The sequence below is a fragment of the Podarcis pityusensis genome (assembly GCF_964106645.2).
Source record: "Podarcis pityusensis genome assembly, chromosome: 8".
Taxonomy (NCBI): Eukaryota; Metazoa; Chordata; class Lepidosauria; order Squamata; family Lacertidae; genus Podarcis; species Podarcis pityusensis.
Window position 1 is genome coordinate 2107920 of NC_138033.1, and position 23112 is coordinate 2131031.

Here is a 23112-nt window from a genome sequence, read left to right on the forward strand (position 1 = left end):
GGGATGGGAGTTTGAAACACCTGATGGGCGCCAGGTTGGAGGAAGCTGCTTCAGAGTCTGACCCAAAGCTCTCACTCCCCACAGGATTCTCTCTTGAAATCTGCCTCTCCACCTGCCCCTCTCTCTTCAAAAGCGGAATAGCTAAAGAGGACATCTGGAATGCCTATGGCTTTGCCTTGCCCCGGGGGACAGGCGGGGGACAGGCGAGCACACACTCGCACCCCCCCTCCCCTACCCCAAAGGCTCCCCGTCTCTCCATTCATTCGCATGTAACCTCAGTGACTGCTCTTTGCCTCCAGCAGCCCCCAAGAACGGGCACGGGGGGGGGTGTTGGGTGTCTGTGGGGCGCAGCAGAAGCATTGTGAACTCTCCCCCCGCCCGGCACAAGTTCCGCCTGACCTTCTGTTCTCGACAAGGGGGCAGGCGTACTGTTTATGCACCGGTACATCTGCTCTCAAGGCAGCCGCAGAAAAAAGCCTCCTCCCCAAACCTTTCACCCGTCCAATTAGAAATGTAAAGCAATTCTGGTTATTCCTGGAAGTGTTAGGTGGGGTTTTAATTCCCCCCCCCCCTGTAAAGAGGAGGGTGGGTGAGCAGGTCACGCCTGTTGCTGTTCCCTTACTCTCCGGTTTTACACAGCAAGGAATTAACATATTTATAGCTTAACTTCTGGGGCATTTCATCTCTCCCGGCCTGCCCACCAGACTTCTCAGCTGCTTAAATACTGAAGTGTCGGAAGGCGCTTGGCTAGCTGGCAGCACAAATTTAAAACGCTAAAGACAGGCTCAGGCTTTTATCAGATGCGCCTTGAGCTGCGAAGAAGGGTGCCTGAGCAGGGAATGTCTATTGATGCACACAAGGTACGAAATGCTATCATGTCCCAAATTGCACATGGGTCAAACAGCAGCTTTAATGTAAAACCACTGAGAACTAAGAACGGTGGCCCTTTTCCCCATTCTAGTGTTTTTAACCTTTGTTCTGCGCAGCTTTAAGGTCAGGCTGCAACACAGGATACTTCAGACTTCTCCAACTTGGTGCTCTGGAGATGTTGCTGGGACTACAGTTCCCGTCACGCCCCAAACACGGACCTTGCTAGGTGGGGCTAAGGGGAGTTCAAAGTGCCTGGAGGTCTGCAGATGAAAATGATGGACTATATGGAACTTGCCGAACTGACTGGGAGACTCCATGACCAGAGAGAAGAGGCGGTGGAAGAAGATTGGAAGAAGTTTAAAGAATATTTGAAAAAAATATGCTAATATTTAAATCTTAGAATAGCTTTGGAAGTGGATATAGGCTGTAGGGTTAGAAGTAGAAGATAGTGTTTTTTAAAATAGTATTATTTGTAAGGGATAAAATGTGAAGATTCTTATGGTAAAAGTAAGCGTGATAAAAAATGGTTAAAATTATGATATATGTAAACTGAGAAACATAAGGTAAAATGAAAATCAGATAGGGGGGACTTGGGGAAGCTCACTTAACAATGTTTAGAAAAAATAAGGATAAGACAAGAATCTGTTTGTATTGTTTGTTTTTCTGTTTGTGTTATCCAGCGCCGAGGGCCTTCTGGCGGTTCCCTCCCTGCGAGAAGTGAGGTTACAGGGAACCAGACAGAGGGCCTTCTTGGTAGTGGCGCCCACCCTGTGGAACGCCCTCCCATCAGATGTGAAGGAAATAAGCAGCTATCCTATCTTTAAAAGACATCTGAAGGCAGCCCTGTTTAGGGAAGCTTTTAATATTTAACGCTGTACTGTTTTTAACACTTGATTGGGAGCCGCCCAGAGTGGCTGGGGAAACTCAGCCAGATGGGTGGGGTATAAATTAATTATTATTATTATTATTATTATTATTATTATTAAATTAATTAAAAAATTTGGGGGGAAAGAAACAACAAAGTGCCTGGAGGTCACCAGGCTGAGGAAGGCTGCACTCAATGACACTTCCGCTAGTCATCACGCTCTCCAAGTTTCCATCCAGAGCATGCGTAAAGTTCTCTTCTATTAGCGCTTGGAAAGCTGCCTAGCAGGCCTTAGAAGCCACCAGAGCACCTGTTTCGCTCTCAAATGCACTCAAATCTGGTCCACACAAACAGTGAGGGCTCATCACTGTGCTGAGAAAGTACCACAAGGACTAGTTGTCAGGTAAGCATGAATCTTACGGCTTTTCAGCTGCTCCAGTTCCACGTTTGACTGATTAGCCATTACAAAAACTTCAGGAGATAATTCAACTGAAACGTGGAGAACATTCACACACCTGCCACAAAACGGCATCTGTACTGCAAGATCTGAGGTGGGAATTGGCATATTTGTAGGGATGAAAGCACGGGACTCTTAAAACATAAAAAGCCCAAGTGCTGACTAAGGTATTCCGAGGCGCAGAAAGGCCCCTAGTACATCTCTTTCCCAAGTCTTCCAGTGCTACCAGCAAGGGTTCTCCTCTGTCTAGCTTGCTGTGACTCCAACATACCAAGGCGACTTTTAAAAAGCAGGAAGGATGGTCTGCCTACTCACCGTTATCAAACTCATCGGGGATCTGCAAAGAGAAAGAGAAGGTAGTATAATTCCTTTGACTCCACAGCATGTTTCAAGTCACAAGGCAAGAGCAGAGGGGAAACAGCCTGTGAGTGCGCCTATTTCACAGTTCATTTATTCTGACCAAGCATAAGTAAGGCTCAGCTACAGTTACTATTTTGCCTTTTATGTCTTAAAACCTCCCCAGCAGCTGTACCCACACCATTTTACAGTTTTTGGGCTTCATCTATTGTTTATTTATTACATTTATATTCTGCTCTTCCCCCGCAAAAGGAGCCCGGGGAGGCAAACACATCAGCCTTAAAACACAATTTAAAAAACCACAGCAACATACCTATCCTGAAAGCAAGCAAAGCTGAAGGATTTTCATGCAAGTGTTTTACTAATTTCAGCTTCTTCAGCCCTATGAAGCAAGAGTCCCGGCATTCCTATTTTATCAGCAATAAAAGAAAATGGGGCAGAGAAGCGCAACCAATTCAAGATTCTGGACCAGGAGGATCCAAATTCCCACCTGGGAACAGGCAGCTGCCTTTTACCTTTGATGGGCACCAGAAAACCTCGAAATGGGAAATGCATCTTTATAGGCTTGCTTGGTCTACATTCGTTTTATTCATTTAATTTATATACACCCTTCACCTGAGGATCACAGGATGGTTTACAGTATAAAACTACAAAAATGCATAGCACAATAACAAGCAAAACCATATCCCCCCCCCCAGTTTAAAAGGCCATAGATTGTTTAATTAGCCAAAGGCCTAGGAGAAGAGGAACGCTTTTACCTGGTGCTAAATGTACGTAATGAAGGCCCACGGCAAGCCTCCCTGGGGAAAGCATTCCACAAATGGGGAGCCACCACAGGGAAGGCCCATTCCAGCGTTGCCACCTTCTGGACCCCTCGTGGAGGGGGCACATGAAGAAGGGCCTCAAATGATGATTGCAGGGTCTGGGTAGGTTCGTATGGAGAGAGGTGGCCACCCTCCTTGACGCCTCCCCACTGTTAGCTTGATCTGGGGAGGCAATTCTTACATGATAGACGCAGGGGTCAGCAAACTTTTTCAGCAGGGGGCCAGTCCACTGTCCTTCAGACCTTGTGGGGGGCCGGACTATATTTTTTTGTAGGGGACACGAAAGAACGAATTCCTATGCCCCACAAATAACCCAGAAATGCATTCTAAATAAAAGGACATATTCTACTCACGTAAAAACACCAGGCAGGCTCCAAAAATAACCCAGAGATGCATTTTAAAATAAAAGGGCACATTTTACTCATGTAAAAACATGCTGATTCCCAGACGGTCCACGGGCCGGATTGAGAAGGCTATTGGGCCGGATACGGCCCCTGGGCCTTAGTTTGCCTACCCATGTGCTAGAGCTCTGTAGCAGAATGGATGCATGCATTGCTGAGGTGTCTCCAACAAGCCAGCCAAATCTCACCAGTGAAAATGCTCTTGGAACGAGGCTGCATAGCAGCGGCATGACTTGCTTCCTTCCTTCCTTAAATGTTTACAGAGCAGCAACTACCTCAGGGATGTGGCAGCTGCGGACAGTGGTTTCGTGCTGGCTGTTCCTCCAATGCAGACGGGTCAGTGGAAAACAGGCAGGGTCAAAATGGGCAACAGGAAGGAAGAGTGGCACACACAGAAAACAGGGGTTATTGTTGGTTTGTGTGTGTGTGTGGCGGGGGTGTATTTATTTCCCATAACCCACAGCACCCTTCCAGGAGCAGGGACCTATTTTTAAAAGGGAGAGGCAGGATACGGTAGAGACCCAGACACGGAGGAAGCTTAGCAAGACAACGCTTGGGTACAACAAGAGGAATTGACATGGCTGGGGGGGGGGGGGGGCTGTGTTTGCTCTGCAGAGCTGGTGGAAGCCACAACGTGGGTTCAGGAGTTGTCACTGCTGCACCTACGCAATGATGGCCTAGGGCAGCCTTTGCCACCTGCCAGCTGTCTGGACTTGCATCCTGGTGCTGATGCAAGTTGTAATCCAAAGGGCACCAGAGTTGGCAAAGGCTGCCCTAGGAAGACAAGAAACAGGATTTTGATGCAATGGAGGTTTTGTCACGGATTCCGGAGGTGGCATTGAGCAAGCGGCTCTGGAAGTCAGCTATCCATCGAACAGGACTATGTCCTTCTTCTATTGTATAAAGCTCTTACAAACTGTTTCGATCAATGGTGTGAGCTTCCCTGAGCTATTGTGTAAAGGCAGGGTATGAAAAGCCTCTCAGTTTATATGCCTCTTCCCAATGGAATCTCAATGGGGCCAATGGCATCAAATGAAATTAGTGTGAAAGGTACAGAAACAAATCAGACGCTCAATCTCTTTCCTCTTCGTACTTGCTATCTCCATTAGAAATATCCCTTAACTCTTTTCAGGCAGCAATTGGTGAGTATTTGGTGATCTCAAGTAACAGGATTGTTGCCACACTGCAGATTTAAGGCCACGTGTAGTGGTTAGAAGGTTGGGCTATGACCTGGGAGACCAGGGTTCAAATCCCCCCACTCAGCCACGAAGTTCTCGGGGTGGCCTTGGGCCAGTCACTCCCTCTCAACCTAACCTACCTCACAGGGTTGATGTGGGGATTAATTGAGGAGGGGGAGAGCCACGCACGCCACCTTAAGCTCTTTGGAGATAGGAGATAAATGCAAGAAATAAATAAATGGCAATTTTGCCCAGCTGTGACGCAAAATGATGCGTTAAATGCCGTAGGGGAAAGGAAACTGCTCTGACCCATTGTTCTTCCTCCAGGTTACCACAAATCGTCCCTTGTCCAGGTTTGGCACATCCTGATGGGCCCCACCAGCGACAGACACCCCAGCAAAAACAAAGGCATCTATAGTATAGCTATTAGTGAGAGTTCAGCCCAATGCCAAGAGACTACACTTACCATGTCGGAAGCAACAATGAGCATGTCCAGAGTGCTTATATGCATTAACCACAACCAGCCATGACTGGGGGACGTATCCCCAACACCTGACACCTCTGCTTTTAGGAGTCAGCTACCACTTTTGAGCTGGGGGTTATTCCATTTTGTGCTTGACAAAGTAACTTGAGCTTTGGGGCTGCAGCCAAATGGCTCTCACACCTTGAAGCTGCGGGGCTGCATCAAGGGACAGAGCTGCGCTGCGCAATCACTGAAGAGGCTTCAGCAACCTCCACACAGCATGTTTCTATAAACACTGCCCTAATCCCCCTGACCCTCATGTGCCCCATGGTTAGATACTATAGAGCCCCCGAGCCCCCATTTCAATCACAGTTTTCAAGCTCACAGTGCCAACAGATTTTTCAAAGGGTAACTATAGCAGGGAGTTGTTTTAGTAATCCTGATTCAACACGAGTCTTGAAAACTGCTTTTGCATTGCCCAGCTCCCTTCCAGGTGTCTGACGGACGATGGGGAGGCACCCACAACTGAGAAAGCCTCTGCCCTCAAGAAGTTCTACGGGCTCACTTCTCCTTCATGCCCTCTTGCTGAAGAATAAGGGAGCAGGGAGTGGGTATGTCTTTAAGCAAGACATATCCATATTTTGAACCTTTGTTACTGTTGAAGGCATTAATAGGATATGATTCTCTCCATCTCTTCTTTCCTAGAGCTAACCTCTCAGTAGAAAACAAGACCACTTCCTCTTTGGAAAGGAGCCATTCAGACTTGCAAACATCAGATTAAGATCCAAAGAAATGCAACTAGTTCTACATGCCTAAGGATATTTTTAGCAGCCCCATGACCATCACACGAGCAGAGCCTGTGAAACAGTTTGTGGTACACCTGGGGGACGTGTGTATGTGTCTGCTGTTATACATATTCTATCTATCTATCTATCTATCTATCTATCTATCTATCTATCTATATCTCCTATCATGTCTGTTCAAACTCGTTTGCCTCTGAAGTAGCTCTCTGGTTCTGGGCCTTGGATACTACTACAATACTGGTTTCTACTGTTTCTTAAAAATTCCAGGGATTTCCCCTCTGCATTTATGCCAAAACTACATCATTGCTTTATTTTCTCTATTAATCTGAACTTACTTCTGTACTCTAGCTTGATGAGCACTGCTTCAAAGTTATCTGCAAACATCCAAATTCTGAACAGGATGTAAGTCTTCAAAGCAGTGGGGGAAGGGGGGGAGAGAAAAGAAAGGGGGGGAATCAAGTGAGACTGTCTTCTTAAATGGGTCAAAGCTTTGCATGCATGGATTTGTCTGCCTGAAGGACTTTGCTTTCCAGGTTGCCAAAGTTCTGTGCTGGTTGAAATTAAGGCCCTGCAAATTTTGAATCTTTTTTGTACACTTGTAACAGATATTTTCATTGATGCACAGGGCAAAGACGACTCACTGGACAAGCCCAGCCCAGTTTGAAAGGCTCTATAGCGATGCACCAGCTGTTTTGAGTGCTGCAGAGTCCTTGAAAGCCACAACAGAATGGCTGCAAGCAAGATTTCATTGTTCGCAGACACAGGCGCAGAAGCCCAGCAGCTGCTGACCTGAAATGGGCAAGACCCTGCTACGAAAACAATGATCCATTCCTCTAGTCAATCAAGCTGCAGAAAGTCTTCCCACAAAGACAATCCCACAAAGTCTTCGGCACTGACCTGCTCTGGACAACGTCACGGCGGCTCTTGGCCTTGTGGATACGTTGCAAAGTAACTATACCGGGACTGTCCTTGTCAGAGCAGAGGTCCAGAGAAAGGTATCAGTAAGCGCTCTTGGGTGAAACTAATTCTGTCAGTCACTGAACACACACACAGTTTATGAATCACTTTGTTTTGCCTTTCCTCCGGTGTTTGGGATTATGTAAAATAACTGGGAAATGGCAAGGCGAAGGACTTTAAGACACAGCAAGTCTAATCCAGTGTCTAATCTCCCAACTCCCTTTTGTACAGGGCAGTGGAACATTGGCTTGGCAGGGCAGGAAACTGGCGCTGACAACTGGGCGCAAGCAGAGAACTGGCAGCTGTCAGAGGCCCTCCAAGCCCCATCTTTCTTGTACTTAACCAAATGCCACCATTGCTACCAAGTCAGCCCAACTGGGCATGTAAACACTGAAGAGCATCCTGGCACTTGCTGGCCCAAGTCAAGGAGCTCCCCAATTCCGATGGCATCCCCAGGGGCACCATTGTCTGGCTGGGTTTTAGAAGATAGATCTCTATACTGGTTTCAATCCAAGAAGACTCGAGGGATCATAAAGGCTGAGGGATTCACCGAAGTCTGTCAAAGTCAGTGCACTTCAAACCCCTGCACTTCCAGGGAGGAACATGCCCCCTGACACACCTGCTGTGGAACACCTGTGCCTCGCAGAATATTCTGGCAAATGTTCTAGGGTGCAAAAACAGAGGACTGGCCAGGGCTTTTGGCTGCGATGTTTCCCTGCATGAATTGTGAGTACACCCCACAAGGAAACCATCTAGAATGTCCTCCCCCAACCCAGTGCCCCTCTGATGTTTTGGACTACAACTCCCAGTGCTCTCTGGGGCTGGCGGGAGTTGTCATCAAAAACATCTTGAGGGCACCAAGTTGTGGGAAGGCCGTTTTTCTATAATATCACTCCCCGAGCGCCTGCTCACTGCAAGAGATAATGTGCAGGGGGCAGACAAGCTGCCTTTCAAAATAAGCTCACACACTAGACTACATTGAGGATCCCCATTTGCTTCTGAGAAACCTGCAGAGTGTTGGAGAACACAGTTTGAAAGGCACTGACCTAACAGATTATTATATGTTGAAGAGTGACGCTCAAGTTGTTTAGTGCTAGTCATTTAGACTGATGTTCCCCATGTCTTCTACTTTGCGGGACAGGGATTCCAGGTTCCCTCAAAAGAAAACAAAGACAGAATGTAAAAAGTGCCTCTGTGAGTATACAGGAGGCCAGATAAGCAAAGAAGAACGAGAGAGGGAGTGCAGGATGCTATCCCACTGCAGCCATCCAAGTTGATCCAGAGAAGCAGCAGATGGGATACCTGCATTACACAAACTGGGGTGCATCAGCCAGCAAAAAGCATTCAGATCGGCATTTTGTTCCCTGGGTTAACCAGTCTCAGCAATTAGGTGAATCTGAATTTCAGCTCTCTGTGGAGGTTTCTACAACCAAACACTTTCCATAGGAATCTCAAAACCAGTTCAGTTTGGAAGTTCAACAGTGCCACCTTGAGGGTTAGATCCGGAAAAGCACACACCACAGACACCAGGGTCAAATACACACCAGGACACGTACACATGGTTAACAAAAAGGGCCTCTTTTCTACCTGATGTTCATAAGACATCCTTGGAGAAGATATTAACTTCTTAAACATCAGCTCCAAAATGTTTAGCAGCTGTTAGGACCAAGTAGTTCAAAACACTGTGAACAAACTAATCCAAGCCCCTTGGTGCAAGTCTCCAACTTTTAAGCTGCCGAGAGCTAAGAAGTTCTTCTAGCCCTAAGAGATGTGCAAAAATTAAAACAAACAAACTGTCAGATGTACAATTCCAATATGCACAAATATATGGGTTGACCAGGTTCTGATTTTTTTCCAATTGTGCATCTTGGTGATAAGACATAAGAGGAAGCTGCTTTCAATTTCTCTACATCTTCTTCCTTGCTGGACCTAAATGTGCTATCTTCTAGCTCCCTCTTTTCTCTACTGTCACAAAGCTTCCCACCTTCCAAGGTTCATCTGGATCCATAAGCCTTTTTTCAATATATCCGTGCTGAAATATTTTTGGAACTCACCAGAATGAACCTAGTTCTGCATTTTGTTTAAAACCAGAAGCTGGAAGATCAATGCTGCGCACATGAAGGCTTGAAGAGTGACAAAGGAAATTTGTAATTTAAAAAAAAAAAAAAAAAGATCAATAAACTGCCTTCTGCAAATCCACACTTCCCAGAGAAGGAGGAAAAGGAACAGTGTGGGAAAGAGAGGCAGATCAAAGGCCAGCCCCATTTTACAGCCACTTAGGCAAAGATGTCCAGACAAATCAGGTCCCCCTGAAGACCCTCTTGCACCCAGGTGATGCCATGCGACTTGCAGGAAGCTGTGAAGTGTGCCAAGGCCTTTGGAGAAGACACATTTGCTCCAGCACAGGCAGCCTCATTGCGGCCGTTCACATGAATGCGACAGGCAGCCTAAAAAGGGCTATTAACAAAACCAAAGGAGTTTTATTATGGCTCAAGAACAGCAGGTAAGGGGAAAGACACAAATACCTTTGAGAAAGGCAGGCGCACAACCACTTCAAAGCATGGCAATCCCCCAATATCTCCACAGAAATTTCAGCTGTGAAAACCCTCAACTCTGCATCCCCTGTATCAGCTTGACAGATGCCACGCTCCCTGCGGACATTCCTATAAAGGGGATATATTTTGCTATAAACTTACAGCTGTGCACATTTCCAGCTTATTCTACTCCAGCAGCCATCGCCCACATTTTGCAGGAAGCCTGGGTGTAAAGCGTGAGTTCAAGGAGAATCGAGCTGCCCTCTGGGGACTCTGGTGCTCAGAGGCACATTTCACTGAATATGAAAGGTAAATTTAGGTATTATGGCTAAGAGCCACAATCTAACCCGCATGAAACGGCTTTCCCTTTTGAAAGCAACAATCAAGTCCTCTGACAACATCAAGCATCAACATCAAGAAAAAACAATGCTGTCCAGGGTAGTGAAGACTGCGGAGAGAATAATTGGGTGCACTCTTCCCACCTTGGATCAAATCTATGCTTCCAGGTGCCATAAGAAAGCTGCAGAGATAGCGCAGGATAGTGCACACCCCGGAAATGATCTCTTTCAGCTTCTGCCTTCTGGAAGAAGGTACAGGGTTATAAAGACTAGGACTAGCCGCCTGAGAAACAGTTTCTATCCAAATGCAATTTGGATGTAGTCTCTGTGGGAGTATATCGCATTTAAAAATGGGGTATCAGAGTTTTTAGGGGGCTAACCCGGTTGGGATAGCTGGGATAGCAGGCTTGTTGGGTTTTGAATGTTTTATGTAGATTTTTCAATTTCGTTGTTCTGTATGGGACAATGACAATAAAGATTATCGTATCGTAGAGGCAAATGCAGCAACTCCTTTCCTTCACTTAGAAAGGGAAGAGACAAGGCATAGGCAAAAGAACCTTGCATTCTGAGACTCCCCCCACCCCAGCACACACACTTATGACACGCACCTCTGCAAAAGAGGGCAATTATGCCCGGAAGGCCCTTGTTAGCACAAATGATCAAAAGCAGTAAGCTGGCATGCGCCAGCAATAAGCCGACCTGCTGCCTGCAAAGGTGAGAAGGAATTTGTGGAAGCATGAAAGGAGCGTGTTAGCACCAACTGAAGGAGGTAGGTGGAGGGAAGGGAAGAAAGCAAGAAGGGCCATTCACCTGGGACAACTCTTTGCAAAGGAATATTGCAGGCAACTTCCCCAAGGCAATTTAGCGGCTGTTTACAGCACAGTGAGAAGTGACAGCTTTGTCTTGAACATCAAAAGCTGCCCAGTTATAGAAAGGCAATAAGGAAGTCTTACCCACAGTTCAAAACAGTTAATTTGGGTATGTGACATGCAAGGCCACTAGCACTTCACACCTCCTTCCCTCAAGAGCACTCAAGGCTTGTGCTGCATATCAAAAGAGAGTAGACAGTCCTAATCAGCCTCCCTGAAATGGTTACAGAAGGGTACTAGTGTAGAAAGCAGAGATATCCCCCCCCCACCCCACATGAAAAGCTATGGAGGGTGAATCACAATTTTTACAAAGCACCAATAATTAAGAAGTTTTGGTTAAAAAAACCCAACAAACTCTAACCTAACTTCCAAGCTTTGTAATACATTAATTCAAAAAGCCCTGCCCACTTACATAGGAGTAAGCTCCATTCTGAGCAAACTTATGTAAGAATGAACAGTTAAAAAGCTGTAACCTCCACAAACACATTTGAACTCAAGGTATCCAAATTAATTGCACTTGCCAAAAGAATCCACTTACTGGCCGGTCATGTTAAAGGGGTGGGGGCTACAAAAAAAGAGGCCCATGGAACGGGGTCCTTCAGACAGATAATGCTGTAATCCTTAACCACCATCTGAAGCAGGTATAGCTGTTGTGCAATAACCTTGCTTTGCTCCAGGTGTACACCAACACTGTATTATTTCAGTAACAAGCAATTAAACCCAGAAGTATACAGAAAATTGCAGTGAACTTTATACACTAAGATTTTCCCATCCAGACTCCTACAAGAGATGAAGGAAGCAGACCAGGAAAGAAGTGTTTTGCCTACGTTCCCGCTCCTCTCACCAGCAGCGAAATCTCAGAGGAGACCTGTAATAAACCCACAAATGGGCTGTAGCAGGAGGTTTTTCATCAATTAGCCCAATTAAGGCAATCGTTTCCAAAGGGATGCGTTAGGGAGCAAAGGGAGCCAGTAAAAGCCACAGTTGAATATGCAGAGCTACCCAGCTCAAGCTCCCAGGACAACAGGTAGCACAAACTCCCACCAGCAAGGCCCATTCACACATCCATGGCAACATGTGCCTGCTACAATAAGGACCACAAAGCATTTATGGGAACCTGGCCTCAGACTTCTCCCCACAGCCTCTTGCTGGTCTCAGGGCTGAGTCATAGTGGAACAGGAAACAACCACCCACGTCTTTTTTTGGTGGCATAAAAGGGACTTGGGAAAGGTGGGGACTTGGCTCAGGCTAGCTTATATCCTGTGCTTAATGAAGAAACATATGTTCGCTTTGCTCAAAGTTAGGCTTGCCTGGTTTGCTCGTATCGTTTGTTCAGGATCAGAGCTGGCCCAAGTGAGAGAGCCTGGAGTGGCAAGAGACATTTCAGAATGAGTGGCGGGAAAGGTACGTTGCAGGGGGCAGGTGACAATACCAGGAAGGAGAGAAAAGTAACTGGGAGTGCAGAAGCACTGGTGCCAGAAACTGAAGTGGTCTTGGAGGCTTGGGAAAGTCTTTTATCAACCCGCTGTAACCCTTTGGCTTAATGAAATGCATTATATCTGCTGGATCACCTCTGAAAGCAGTCTAGAAACCTCAACTGGTCAAGAGTAGAGCAACAGGATTGTTAAGCGCAGCCGGTTGATATGATATGATCAAATCACATCCAGTCCAGTTCTTTACCATCTACCTTGGCTTCCAATCCATTTCCAGGCCCAGACCAACATAGGAAGTTGCCTAATAATGAGACAGATCAGCAGTGCGGTATTATCTACACGGACTGGGAGCAGGTGGGGGGATCTTTCCCAGCCCTACCTGGTGATCGAACCTGGAATCGTCTGAATTCAAGGAATGTGTTCTAACTTTAAGCTATGACCCTTTTCATTACGCTAGCGGTAAAAAGTAAAGGTAAAGGGACCTCTGACCATCAGGTCCAGTCACGGACTCTGGGGTTGCGGTGCTCATCTCGCTTTACTGGCTGAGGGAGCCGGCGTACAGCTTCCGGGTCATGTGGCCAGCATGACTAAGCCGCTTCTGATGAAACCAGAGCAGCGCACGGAAACGCCGTTTACCTTCCCGCCGGAGCGGTACCTATTTATCTACTTGCACTTTGACGTGCTTTCGAACTGCTAGGTGGGCAGGAGCAGGGACTGAGCAATGGGAGCTCACCCCGTCGTGGGGATTCGAACCGCAGACCTTCTGATCGGCAAGTCCTAGGCTCCGTGGTTTAACCCACAGCGCCACCCGTGTCCCTCATGCTAGTGGTATTAGCCTTTAAAACTCTAATCATCTTGGGGCTGGGTTACTTCCTGGATTGCCTCCTTCCATATATATAACTAGCTTAATATCTTCTGAGGGTTTTGTTTGGGTGCCTTCATCAAATGAGGTTTAGTGGGTGACTACTAGAGATCTGGCTATTTCAGCAAACGCCACAGAAGCGATGGAATGACCTCTCCATCTAGGTCGCGGCCTCATTTCCCCAGGCTTTTCAAGCTTGAGTTCGTGTGTGTGTGTGCTTTTAAGGTATTTTATCCATTCTGAAGGAAATCAGCCCTGAGTGCTCACTGGAAGGACAGATCCTGAAGCTGGGGCTCCAAGACTTTGACCACCTCATGAGAAGAGAAGACTCCCTGGAAAAGACCCTGATGTTGGGAAAGATGGAGGGCACAAGGAGAAGGGGACGACGGAGGACGAGATGGTGGGACAGTGTTCTCGAAGCTACCAGCATGAGTTTGACCAAACTGCGGGAGGCAGTGGAAGACAGGAGTGCCTGGCATGCTCTGGTCCAGGGGGTCACGAAGAGGCGGACACGACTAAACAACAACAACAATACGGTTGCTATTCCACTGCAAGTTTTGAACCTTGATTTACTCTGCTTCTGGTTTTACTCTGTTTTAGAATGATGCTTGTTGTACTTTGTATAGTAAAGCATCCTGGGAACTGCGCAGTATATAAATGCTGTAAATATTTAAAATTAAATACATCACTTCCCGGCAGACCTGCCCCCCAAGCAGTGTTATGTGTTACGTCTGAAGAGTTACGTGTTCCAGGCTGAGCCCTTCTTGTCAGCAATGAATTTACTGGAGAGCCATAAGGAGCTGGGGAGAACGAGGCGGAAGGCCTTCCAGGATGCCCTTAAGGGCTGCGAGTCCATGTCTTGCTCTATACCTCTCACTTGATTTCTGAGCTGAAAACTATGAGGGCCACCTGCCCCACCTGAGGGGGCCAGATTTGACCCTGGCGCCTCCAGTTGTTGATTTGTAGCCTGGAGGGTTCTTGCCATTTCACAGCACGCTACAATGGTTGAAACGCTTCTGGAAACAAAGAAAGACGTGTATATTTGGGCAAGCTTTTCTGGATGGATTAAAAGGTTTCTGCCTTGGACACTCATTCTGTATTGCTTTTAAAACTTGTATTTACAGTGGTACCTCTGGTTAAGTACTTAATTCATTCCAGTCTGTTCTTAACCTGAAGCACCACTTTAGCTAATGGGGCCTCCCGCTGCCGCCGCGCCACTGGAGCACGATTTCAGATGGTTGTCACCAATGGAAGCGAAGGCACAGAAAAAACTCAATATGGAGGCCAAATGGCCGAAATATTGGGAAATTCTGGAACAAGATGGAGACAGAATAAAATTGCAGAGCTTTGAAAAATTGAAAAATAAAGTGCGAGATTGGCTCCATTACCAAATAATGGAGACATACAATTTGGACAAAAAAGTTGGTTTCCAGGTGGAAAAATCAAAATTGGAAACAGAACTGCTAGATCCAAAAATCAAGAATTTGTCAAGAATGTATAACTTGCTGTTGAAATGGAACACTCAAGACGAAACGGTGAAATCAGCTATGATTAAATGGGCACAAGATGTTGGACATAATATACTGATGGCCGACTGGAAACAGTTATGGACCACAGGTATGAAATTCACGGCATGTAATGCCCTAAGAGAAAATTTAATGAAAATGATTTATAGGTGGTACATGACACCAGTCAAGCTTGCAAAAATTTACCATTTGCCCGACAATAAATGTTGGAAATGTAATGAGACTGAAGGCACATTCTTTCACCTTTGGTGGACATGCCCAAGGATTAAGACATTCTGGGAGATGATTTATAATGAAATGAAAAAGGTATTTAAATATACCTTCCTGAAGAAACCAGAGGCCTTTCTCCAGGGCATGGTCGGCCAATTGGTGCCAAAGGTGCCAAAGAAGGATAGAACTTTTTTTATGTATGCAACAACAGCAGCAAGAATACTCATCGCGAAGTATTGGAAGACACAAGATTTACCCGCCCAGGAAGAATGGCAGATGAAGTTGATGGATTATATGGAACTGGCGGAATGACTGGCAGAATCCGAGACCAGGGAGAAGAGTTGGTGGAAGAAGACTGGAAAAAGTTTAAAGACTATTTACAGAAATACTGTAAAATTAATGAATGTTAGAAAAATGTTGGAATGAAGTCATATGGCTTTAGTAGAAATGTTACAAGGAATTAAGTATAAATAGATTAATAGAGTATTAAAGGAAAAAATAAGGTTAGAATGTGTTAAGATAATTATAGGATAGAAAACAGAGGAAGATGGAAAGGAAATGCTGAAACAATTAACAGAAGTGGAATACAAAAAGGGAGGTGTGAGGAGGTCATTGAAATAAGTGAATGAAAGATAAGATATTGAAACTGTTTGATGTGTTTTAAACTGTTTTTGTTTTGTTTTGTTAGTTTAATGTGTTTAATGTGTTAGTGTTATGTAGTGTTTTTGTATTGTATTGTATTGTTTTTGTAGTGTTTAAATTGTTGGAAAAGTAATAAATATTATTTTCGATTTCTGTTCTCTTCCTGAAGCAAAGTTCTTAACCTGAAGCACTATTTCTGGGTTAGCGGAGTCTGTAACCTGAAGCGTATGTAACCTGAGGTACCACTGTAGTTGCTTTTCAGTACAGTTTTAAAACTACCTTTAGCTGTTTCTTTTGACAACGTGGTCCCTTTCAACTCTACAATTCTTTTGATTCTCTTTTTTTAAAATTGCCTTAAACTCATAAAAAGGGTGAGCCATAAACTTAAATAAATAAAGCTGGATATAGGCACGAAAGGCACGAAATGCATGGCATTGGAAAAGCAACTCTCAGCCTAATCTATTATTATTATTATTATTATTATTATTATTATTATTATTAACCACCCTTGATCCACAGATCTCAAAGAACGTGACAACCAGTAAATCCTTTGGATGCTGAGAAATGCTATAGAAATGGCAGCGCACTTTACTGCCACCACTCATGAAAACTGCACATGAACTACTCCCATCTTCTACACGAGGGGCAACCAGAATCATGCTCCTGGCCTCCAATATTCTATAGCTTGCTTATTTACTCAGTTCTTAGCAGGTAATAATTTCCGTTCTTAGCAGGCAATAAGTTTAACGGTTGCCAAGTTTCACCTTCACTCTGTTACAAGATTGAGACAGTGGAACCTTGGGTTGCGGACGTAATCCGTGATGGAGGCACGTCCGCAACCCGCAATGTTCGCATCCTGAAGTGCCGCGTCTGCCCAGGCACCGGCACTTCTGTGCATGTGCAAAGAGCGATTTAGCGCTTCTGCGTATGCGGCGAAACCTGGAAGTAATCCGTTCTGGTACTGCTGGGTTTCCCTCTGTCCGCAACCCGAAAATACGTAACCTGAAGCATCCGTAACATGAGGTATGACTGTATAGTATTCAGCAGTCAACTGCACAGCAAATTTCAAGCACACAGTGACCCCTAGCGGAAGACACCTAACAAGTCAAACACTCAGGAAAGAAACAGCTTACCTTGACACCATGCTCATCCACTGAATTGCTACCTGCCACCAAAAAAACAAAACAAGAAAAACAGGTCACTTTGCATCATTTCACAGAATGGTGTGTTACAATGTCCAAGAAGTAAATATAATACCAATTCAGTAAGAATAAGAGGGTGTTTGATATTTCAGTCTCAAAAGAACAGCTGATTTTACTTTTTAAAAATATTGTAACCTTACTGGCAAGCAGAAGAAGAGAGGAATAAGGTCCTTCATTTACCAGTCAGAGGAGAGAGATAACCATCTGAAAACACAGATCATATTTCAGGAAGTATCAGAGTGATTCCGTGGGGAATTCTCTACTGTTACCGAACTCTTATGTCAATTGTGATCCAATAAGGGGCCCCATGCTTTCTGCAAGAAATATCGATTTGCATACAGCAGCTGGAGCTCCTCTGTTGCCGACACTATTAGAGATCAACTCAAGATAAACAAGAGACTATCACAATTACTCCAATTACATGTCAAACTATATCCACGCTGGCCTGTTTTAAGAACGTTAAGCGTTTCTCAGAAATTGTTTGTTAGGCAAGTGGGCACATAAGGAGCCAACCATTTCTGTTGTTTTCTATAGGGAAAATCCCAGTGTGTTCCTGATAGGCATCTTCCTACCATGTATCTACACTGACAGGATCCCCTCCCTGAACAACATGGCAGAGCCTCCTTCTCTGGTGCAGCTGCTGCTCTTCCCTCCTCTGGTGCCAGGGACGTGGTCAAGGCCGAGAGAGAAGCCCCCTCTGAGCCCTGAGCTGTCACTGCCGCTGCCCCTGAGTGGAAAGCACCTGAGAGAGCATGTTGGAGCCCAGCCTGCAGAGAACCAGCCAGGCTGAAGAAGAGGGCAATCACTGCTGCTGGGGCTGAGTAAATGGATCTTGTCAGTGAAGTAGGTGCTGGAGGAGGAGGTGGTGTTGCTGCTCTCAGTCCTAGCTTCAGCCCCCCCCCCCCAGTGAATCTGCAGAGTGTATAGCAAGGTTTGTGTGCACTGTATTTTTCGCTCTATAAGACGCACCAGACCATAAGACGCACCTAGTTTTGGAGGAGGAAAACAAGAAAGCAGTGATCCCTCTTGCTGTTCTGGCTTCTGGGACAGCTGTGCAGCCTGCATTTGTTCCATAAGACGCACACACATTTCCCCTTACTTTTTAGGAGGGAAAATGTGAGTCTTATAGAGCAAAAAATATGGTAATTCTTTATGTGCTGATATTTTCAGATAGTGGGACCTGCATGTACAGTGGTACCTCGGGTTAAGTACTTAATTCGTTCCGGAGGTCCGTTCTTAACCTGAAACTGTTCTTAACCTGAAGCACCACTTTAGCTAATGGGGCCTCCTGCTGCCGCCGGAGCACGATTTCTGTTCTCATCGTGAAGCAAAGTTCTATTTCTGGGTTAGCGGAGTCTGTAACCTGAAGCGTATGTAACCTGAAGTGTATGTAACCCGAGGTACCACTGTATTGCATTGACCAGCACAGGCTTTTTGACCGTTAAATCTGCCCCCACCCCACCCTTGGAGCCATGGAATTACTGCTGGATCTTCCAACAGTAACTAGAATCAGATTTGGGGGCATTTGCAGCAGAAATTGTAAACTGTATTTTGTCAGCAAACCCTCCCAGTGAGAAGTCTTCATGACCAGACAACCAGCCACTTATACAGGCAGGGAAGACAGAGCCAGGCCACAAGCTCTTCACAGCAGAGAGCAATGCTCTCCTGGCAAGGCTATACAACCCCCCCCCCCCAACTTGAAATCCACAGAACCTGCAACCCACGCTGCATCACTGAAAGAACAGAAACATGAACCAGGAATTTCCACAATTGAAATCAGCTGGAAGACACCTGTCAAAGTGAGTAAGAGGTGGAACCCCCCCCCCCAATAGTACTGATAATGGGACTGGGGATGCAGTCTCAACGCAACATATATTTTTATATATATATATATATATATATATATATATATATATATATGTAACATATATTCATTTATATAAGCAAGCACATTTAAAAGGTCGTAGATTGTATTTTTTTTTTATTTCTAGAGTATACCATAAAGCACAAACCATTCCTTTCAGTGGATGAACGCAAACTCACCAAAGATGTAAATAATTGCTACGCCACTGCCAGCTCCCATAAGCCCTGCTATCCTGAGGACCATCTTCTTTGCATAGGCAGTATTTTCCTTCTGCTTCTTCTCTTGCTGCTCATCAGAACTTTTTCCATCTTCACCTTCTGCTGACTAGGGAGAGAAACAGAAACATATGGAAATGAATGGCTTCCCAAAACTGCAGGATCCTCTTTTTCCTGTTTAAGTAGCCAAGGCCAGGGCATAAATGTATATAATTTAACAAACAAACTTTGATAATGTTTCTTGCATGTCTGGATGGGGAGGTGAACACGTGTCTGTAGAACCCTCTGAGTTTTGCATATCTGAAGCAGCCTATGTACAAAGGTAAATGTCATATCCCTTTCTCTACCACTTCTGCATCTGTTTCCGCCCACCACTTGAATGTGGTCCCCAGAAGCAAATTTGCTCCTTTAGCTGAAAAAGGTTTCCCACTCCTGATTTAAGAAGACTGCTTCTGCCCTTCAGAATCATTGCTTATCCAAAGAAAGATGAATCAGCTAAAACCCATTAAGTCAACTAAGATTTCATTAAGGAGATGACAGGTCACAATTACCGTTACTGAAAAATTCCACAGGATTGCCATGTTAAAGTCTGCTACAGCAAACACAACTGAGTCTCAGAACATCTACCCTGCTGTCAAAATGAACTCTGGACCATGAAACCTCATTCCATAAACAAACCAGTCGGCCTTAAGGTGCTTTACAGCAGGCTTCCTCAACCTTGGACCTCCAGATGTTTTTTGAGACTACAATTCCCATCATCCCTGACCACTGCTCCTGCTAGCTAAGGATCATGGGAGTTGTAGGCCAAAAACATCAGGAGGCCCAAGGTTGAGGAAGCCTGCTTTATAGGACTCTCTTGACATACTAATGAAGGGAGATATGTAAATTTAACAAATAATAACAGGACCTGGGGGAGGGGAAGACTAGGGGGGGGTGTGACGGTGCATTTCATGTTTTTGTATTGTGATTTCATCTTGTGAAACGCCCTGAGACCTGTGGACTGTGAGGGTAGAGACTTTGTCAAGCAAGGCCTTCTTCCACCTGCCTTGGCCCACCCTCCACTTCTCAATTTGTGCTGTATTATTTTATGCACTGTGGCTTGCTGTTGTTTTACTGACTGTAGTTTATAAATTATTTATTGCAATTGTTAAGGGTGGGTTTCTGTTTAATTTTCATATGCTGATATTTAATATAATTCCATAACTATTCTCATGATGGTTGAATGTTACCTTATTTGATGTTACCTTTACCGGCCGAGGGAGCCGGCGTACAGCATGACTAAGCCGCTTCTGGCGAACCAGAGCAGCGCACGGAAACGCTGTTTACCTTCCCGGTGGAGTGGTACCTATTTATCTACTTGAACAAGTGTGCTTTCGAACTGCTAGGTTGGCAGGAGCTCACCCCGTCGCGGGGATTTGAACCACTGACCTTCTGATCGGCAAGTCCTAGGCTCTGTGGTTTGCAGATGACACCAAATTGGGAGGGGTGGCTAACACCCCAGAGGACAGGATCACACTTCAAAACGACCTTGACAGATTAGAGAACTGGGCCAAAACAAACAAGATGAATTTTAACAGGGAGAAATGTAAAGTATTGCACTTGGGCAAAAAAAATGAGAGGCACAAATACAAGATGGGTGACACCTGGCTTGAGAGCAGTACATGTGAAAAGGATCTAGGAGTCTTGGTTGACCACAAACTTGACATGAGCCAACAGTGTGACACGGCAGCTAAAAAAGCCAATGCAATTCTGGGCTGCATCAATAGGAGTATAGCATCTAGATCAAGGGAAGTAATAGTGCCACTGTATTCTGCTCTGGTCAGACCTCACCTGGAGTACTGTGTCCAGTTCTGGGCACCACAGTTCAAGAAGGACACTGACAAACTGGAACGTGTCCAGAGGAGGGCAACCAAAATGGTCAAAGGCCTGGAAACGATGCCTTATGAGGAACGGCTAAGGGAGCTGGGCATGTTTAGCCTGGAGAAGAGGAGGTTAAGGGGTGATATGATAGCCATGTTCAAATATAGAAAAGGATGTCACATAGAGGAGGGAGAAAGGTTGTTTTCTGCTGCTCCAGAGAAGCGGACACGGAGCAATGGATCCAAATTACAAGAAAGAAGATTCCACCTAAACATTAGGAAGAACTTCCTGACAGTAAGAGCTGTTCGACAGTGGAATTTGCTGCCAAGGAGTGTGGTGGAGTCTCCTTCTTTGGAGGTCTTTAAGCAGAGGCTTGACAACCATATGTCAGGAGTGCTCTGATGGTGTTTCCTGCTTGGCAGGGGGTTGGACTCGATGGCCCTTGTGGTCTCTTCCAACTCTAGGATTCTAGGATTCTAGGATTCTAGGTTTGTCGCTGGCTTGTGTCTATGTTATGTGGATGCAACTGACGTATAGTTCAGTCAGTAAGTAGCATTGTACTTAGGTCAGCCACACAACCTGGCTATTGAGCATTCATCCATGTCCCTGATGATGATGAGAGGGCGGTATATAAATTTAATTAATAACAAGGATAATGATGATCATGATAATGAGGAAGCAGCAGGCTGCTCTCCCCCAGGGTCTCCCGGGGGGGCGGGAGCAGCCGACGTCACGAGCCCCCCTCATCCGGGGACCCTCCTCGCCCCGCCCACTGGCCTCACCTGCTGCTGCTGCTGCTGCCGCTGCTTGACCGCGTCCCTCAGGACGGCCTCCGTCAGCCCCACCCCCACCGCCTGAGGGGGCGCCTGAGGAGGGACCCCCGCGCTCAGCGCTCTTCCGGGCACCGCCCAGGCGCCTCGCCGCTTCCACCGCCGGCAGCACCGCCCGCCTGAGGCGCCGCCCTCCTGCAGCAGCAGCGCCCGCCGCCCGCCCGCCAGAGCCGCCGCCGACAAGGCGCGAGCGGCCGCCGCCGCCACAACCGCCGCCATCTTGCCTCGCGCTGCACTGGGCGGCGCATGCGCCGGGCTCGGCCAATCAGGCTGAAGGAATGGGAGTAAGGCCTAGGAAGCGCTCCAGCCAATCAGAGGGGTGAGAAAGGCCAGAAGCGGCGCACGCCCCCTCGTTTGACGTTTCTGCCTTGGCCAATCAGCTGACGTTTCCCACCCACCCGTCGGCTCTCGGCCAATCACGCGTCCCACTAAATTGCCGGGGTTTTAATTCTCTCCAGGGCGGGAACTCCGAGCGGACAGCGTGCCGCATTGCCCAATGGGAGGGGGAAACTGGGCGGGGCGAATATCAGAGCACCTTCTTATTGGTTAGGAGGCGGAGGCGGGATTTTCCTGCCGGTACAGTGATTGGCGCTCCGCAGGGGCGGGGCCAGCTGGGGGCAGGAAAAGGTGGCCGCCAAGGTTAAAGGGGCAGCGCACGTGCGCGACCCGGCCTTCATCGAAGCCCCCAATGGCCCTACCCGCCTCGTCACTCATTGCTTTTTGGACTACTGCCTCCTGCAGTGCTGGCCGCCCACTTGGGATGGATTTTTTTTTTAAAAAAACATAATTTTTATTAAGAGGCCAATCCAATCACATTATTTCCAAATCACATTACTTCCAAATTATACAGCCAGATTTTTACATTTTTGGGGGGTACCCTTACATCAAGCTCCGAACGAGGATCAAAACATCACTTCTGTTACTGCTTTTATCAAACGATTCTATCCAGCTCTGTCCAGATAGTCTCTTTATTACTTCTTCATCTTCTTCTTGTTATCATGTATTCCTTTCTTTGCAATCTCTGATGATCTTCGCAAGCAGGTTAGGAACAAACAACATCTGCGTGGATTTTGCACACTCCAAAAGTCATATCTCATAAAGACAGCCGCCATTACTCCCCTTCTTCAAAAATTTATCCTCGGTCCGTCCTATTGATTTTCCCAAGCTTGCCACGTATATCACAAAGGGTTATCACATTCAATCCATCATCTACATTCCAATGACCCTGGTCCTCCTCCCCTCGTCTTTCTTTGACAAGCCTGTCTTAGCAAGACGCCATTAACAACTGCGTCATAGAATTTTCCTTCCGCACTCCATATTTACCAGTCCTCTCTCCACTCAATAATTCACTCCACACAGCTCTTAAATTCTTGCTTGCGATTAGTAAAAGGCGACGATTCGTCTCTCTTGGGGTGGAGGTTTATAAATACTCACATGAGGCGGAGAAAATAAGTTTTTTCCTCCACCCCCACTTGGGATGGATTTAAAAGAGGGTTAGACAAATTCATGGAGAGGCTCTGCTCTGCCTCCACAATTGGGAGGAAGCAGTGCT

The 23112-nt window shown here is 46.2% G+C and overlaps 1 protein-coding gene across 2 annotated transcripts in view; it reads right to left on the reverse strand.

Moving 5' to 3' along the window:
- TIMM50 (translocase of inner mitochondrial membrane 50) overlaps window positions 1-21794 on the reverse strand; it is a 35003-nt gene extending 13209 nt beyond the window's left edge. The window contains exons 1-4 of one of the 2 annotated variants that reach the window (XM_081019074.1): window positions 21516-21794; window positions 18835-18979; window positions 16723-16754; window positions 2508-2529 (exon numbers count right to left, since the gene is read on the reverse strand). In XM_081019074.1, coding sequence (XP_080875200.1) covers window positions 2508-2529; window positions 16723-16754; window positions 18835-18979; window positions 21516-21779 — 463 coding nt within the window. In that variant the 5' untranslated portion in view covers window positions 21780-21794. Of the gene's footprint in view, window positions 1-2507; window positions 2530-16722; window positions 16755-18834; window positions 18980-21512 lie in introns of both variants that reach the window. The other variant, XM_081019073.1, reaches the window with a different exon arrangement.
- Between the last annotated feature and the right edge of the window lie 1318 nt (window positions 21795-23112).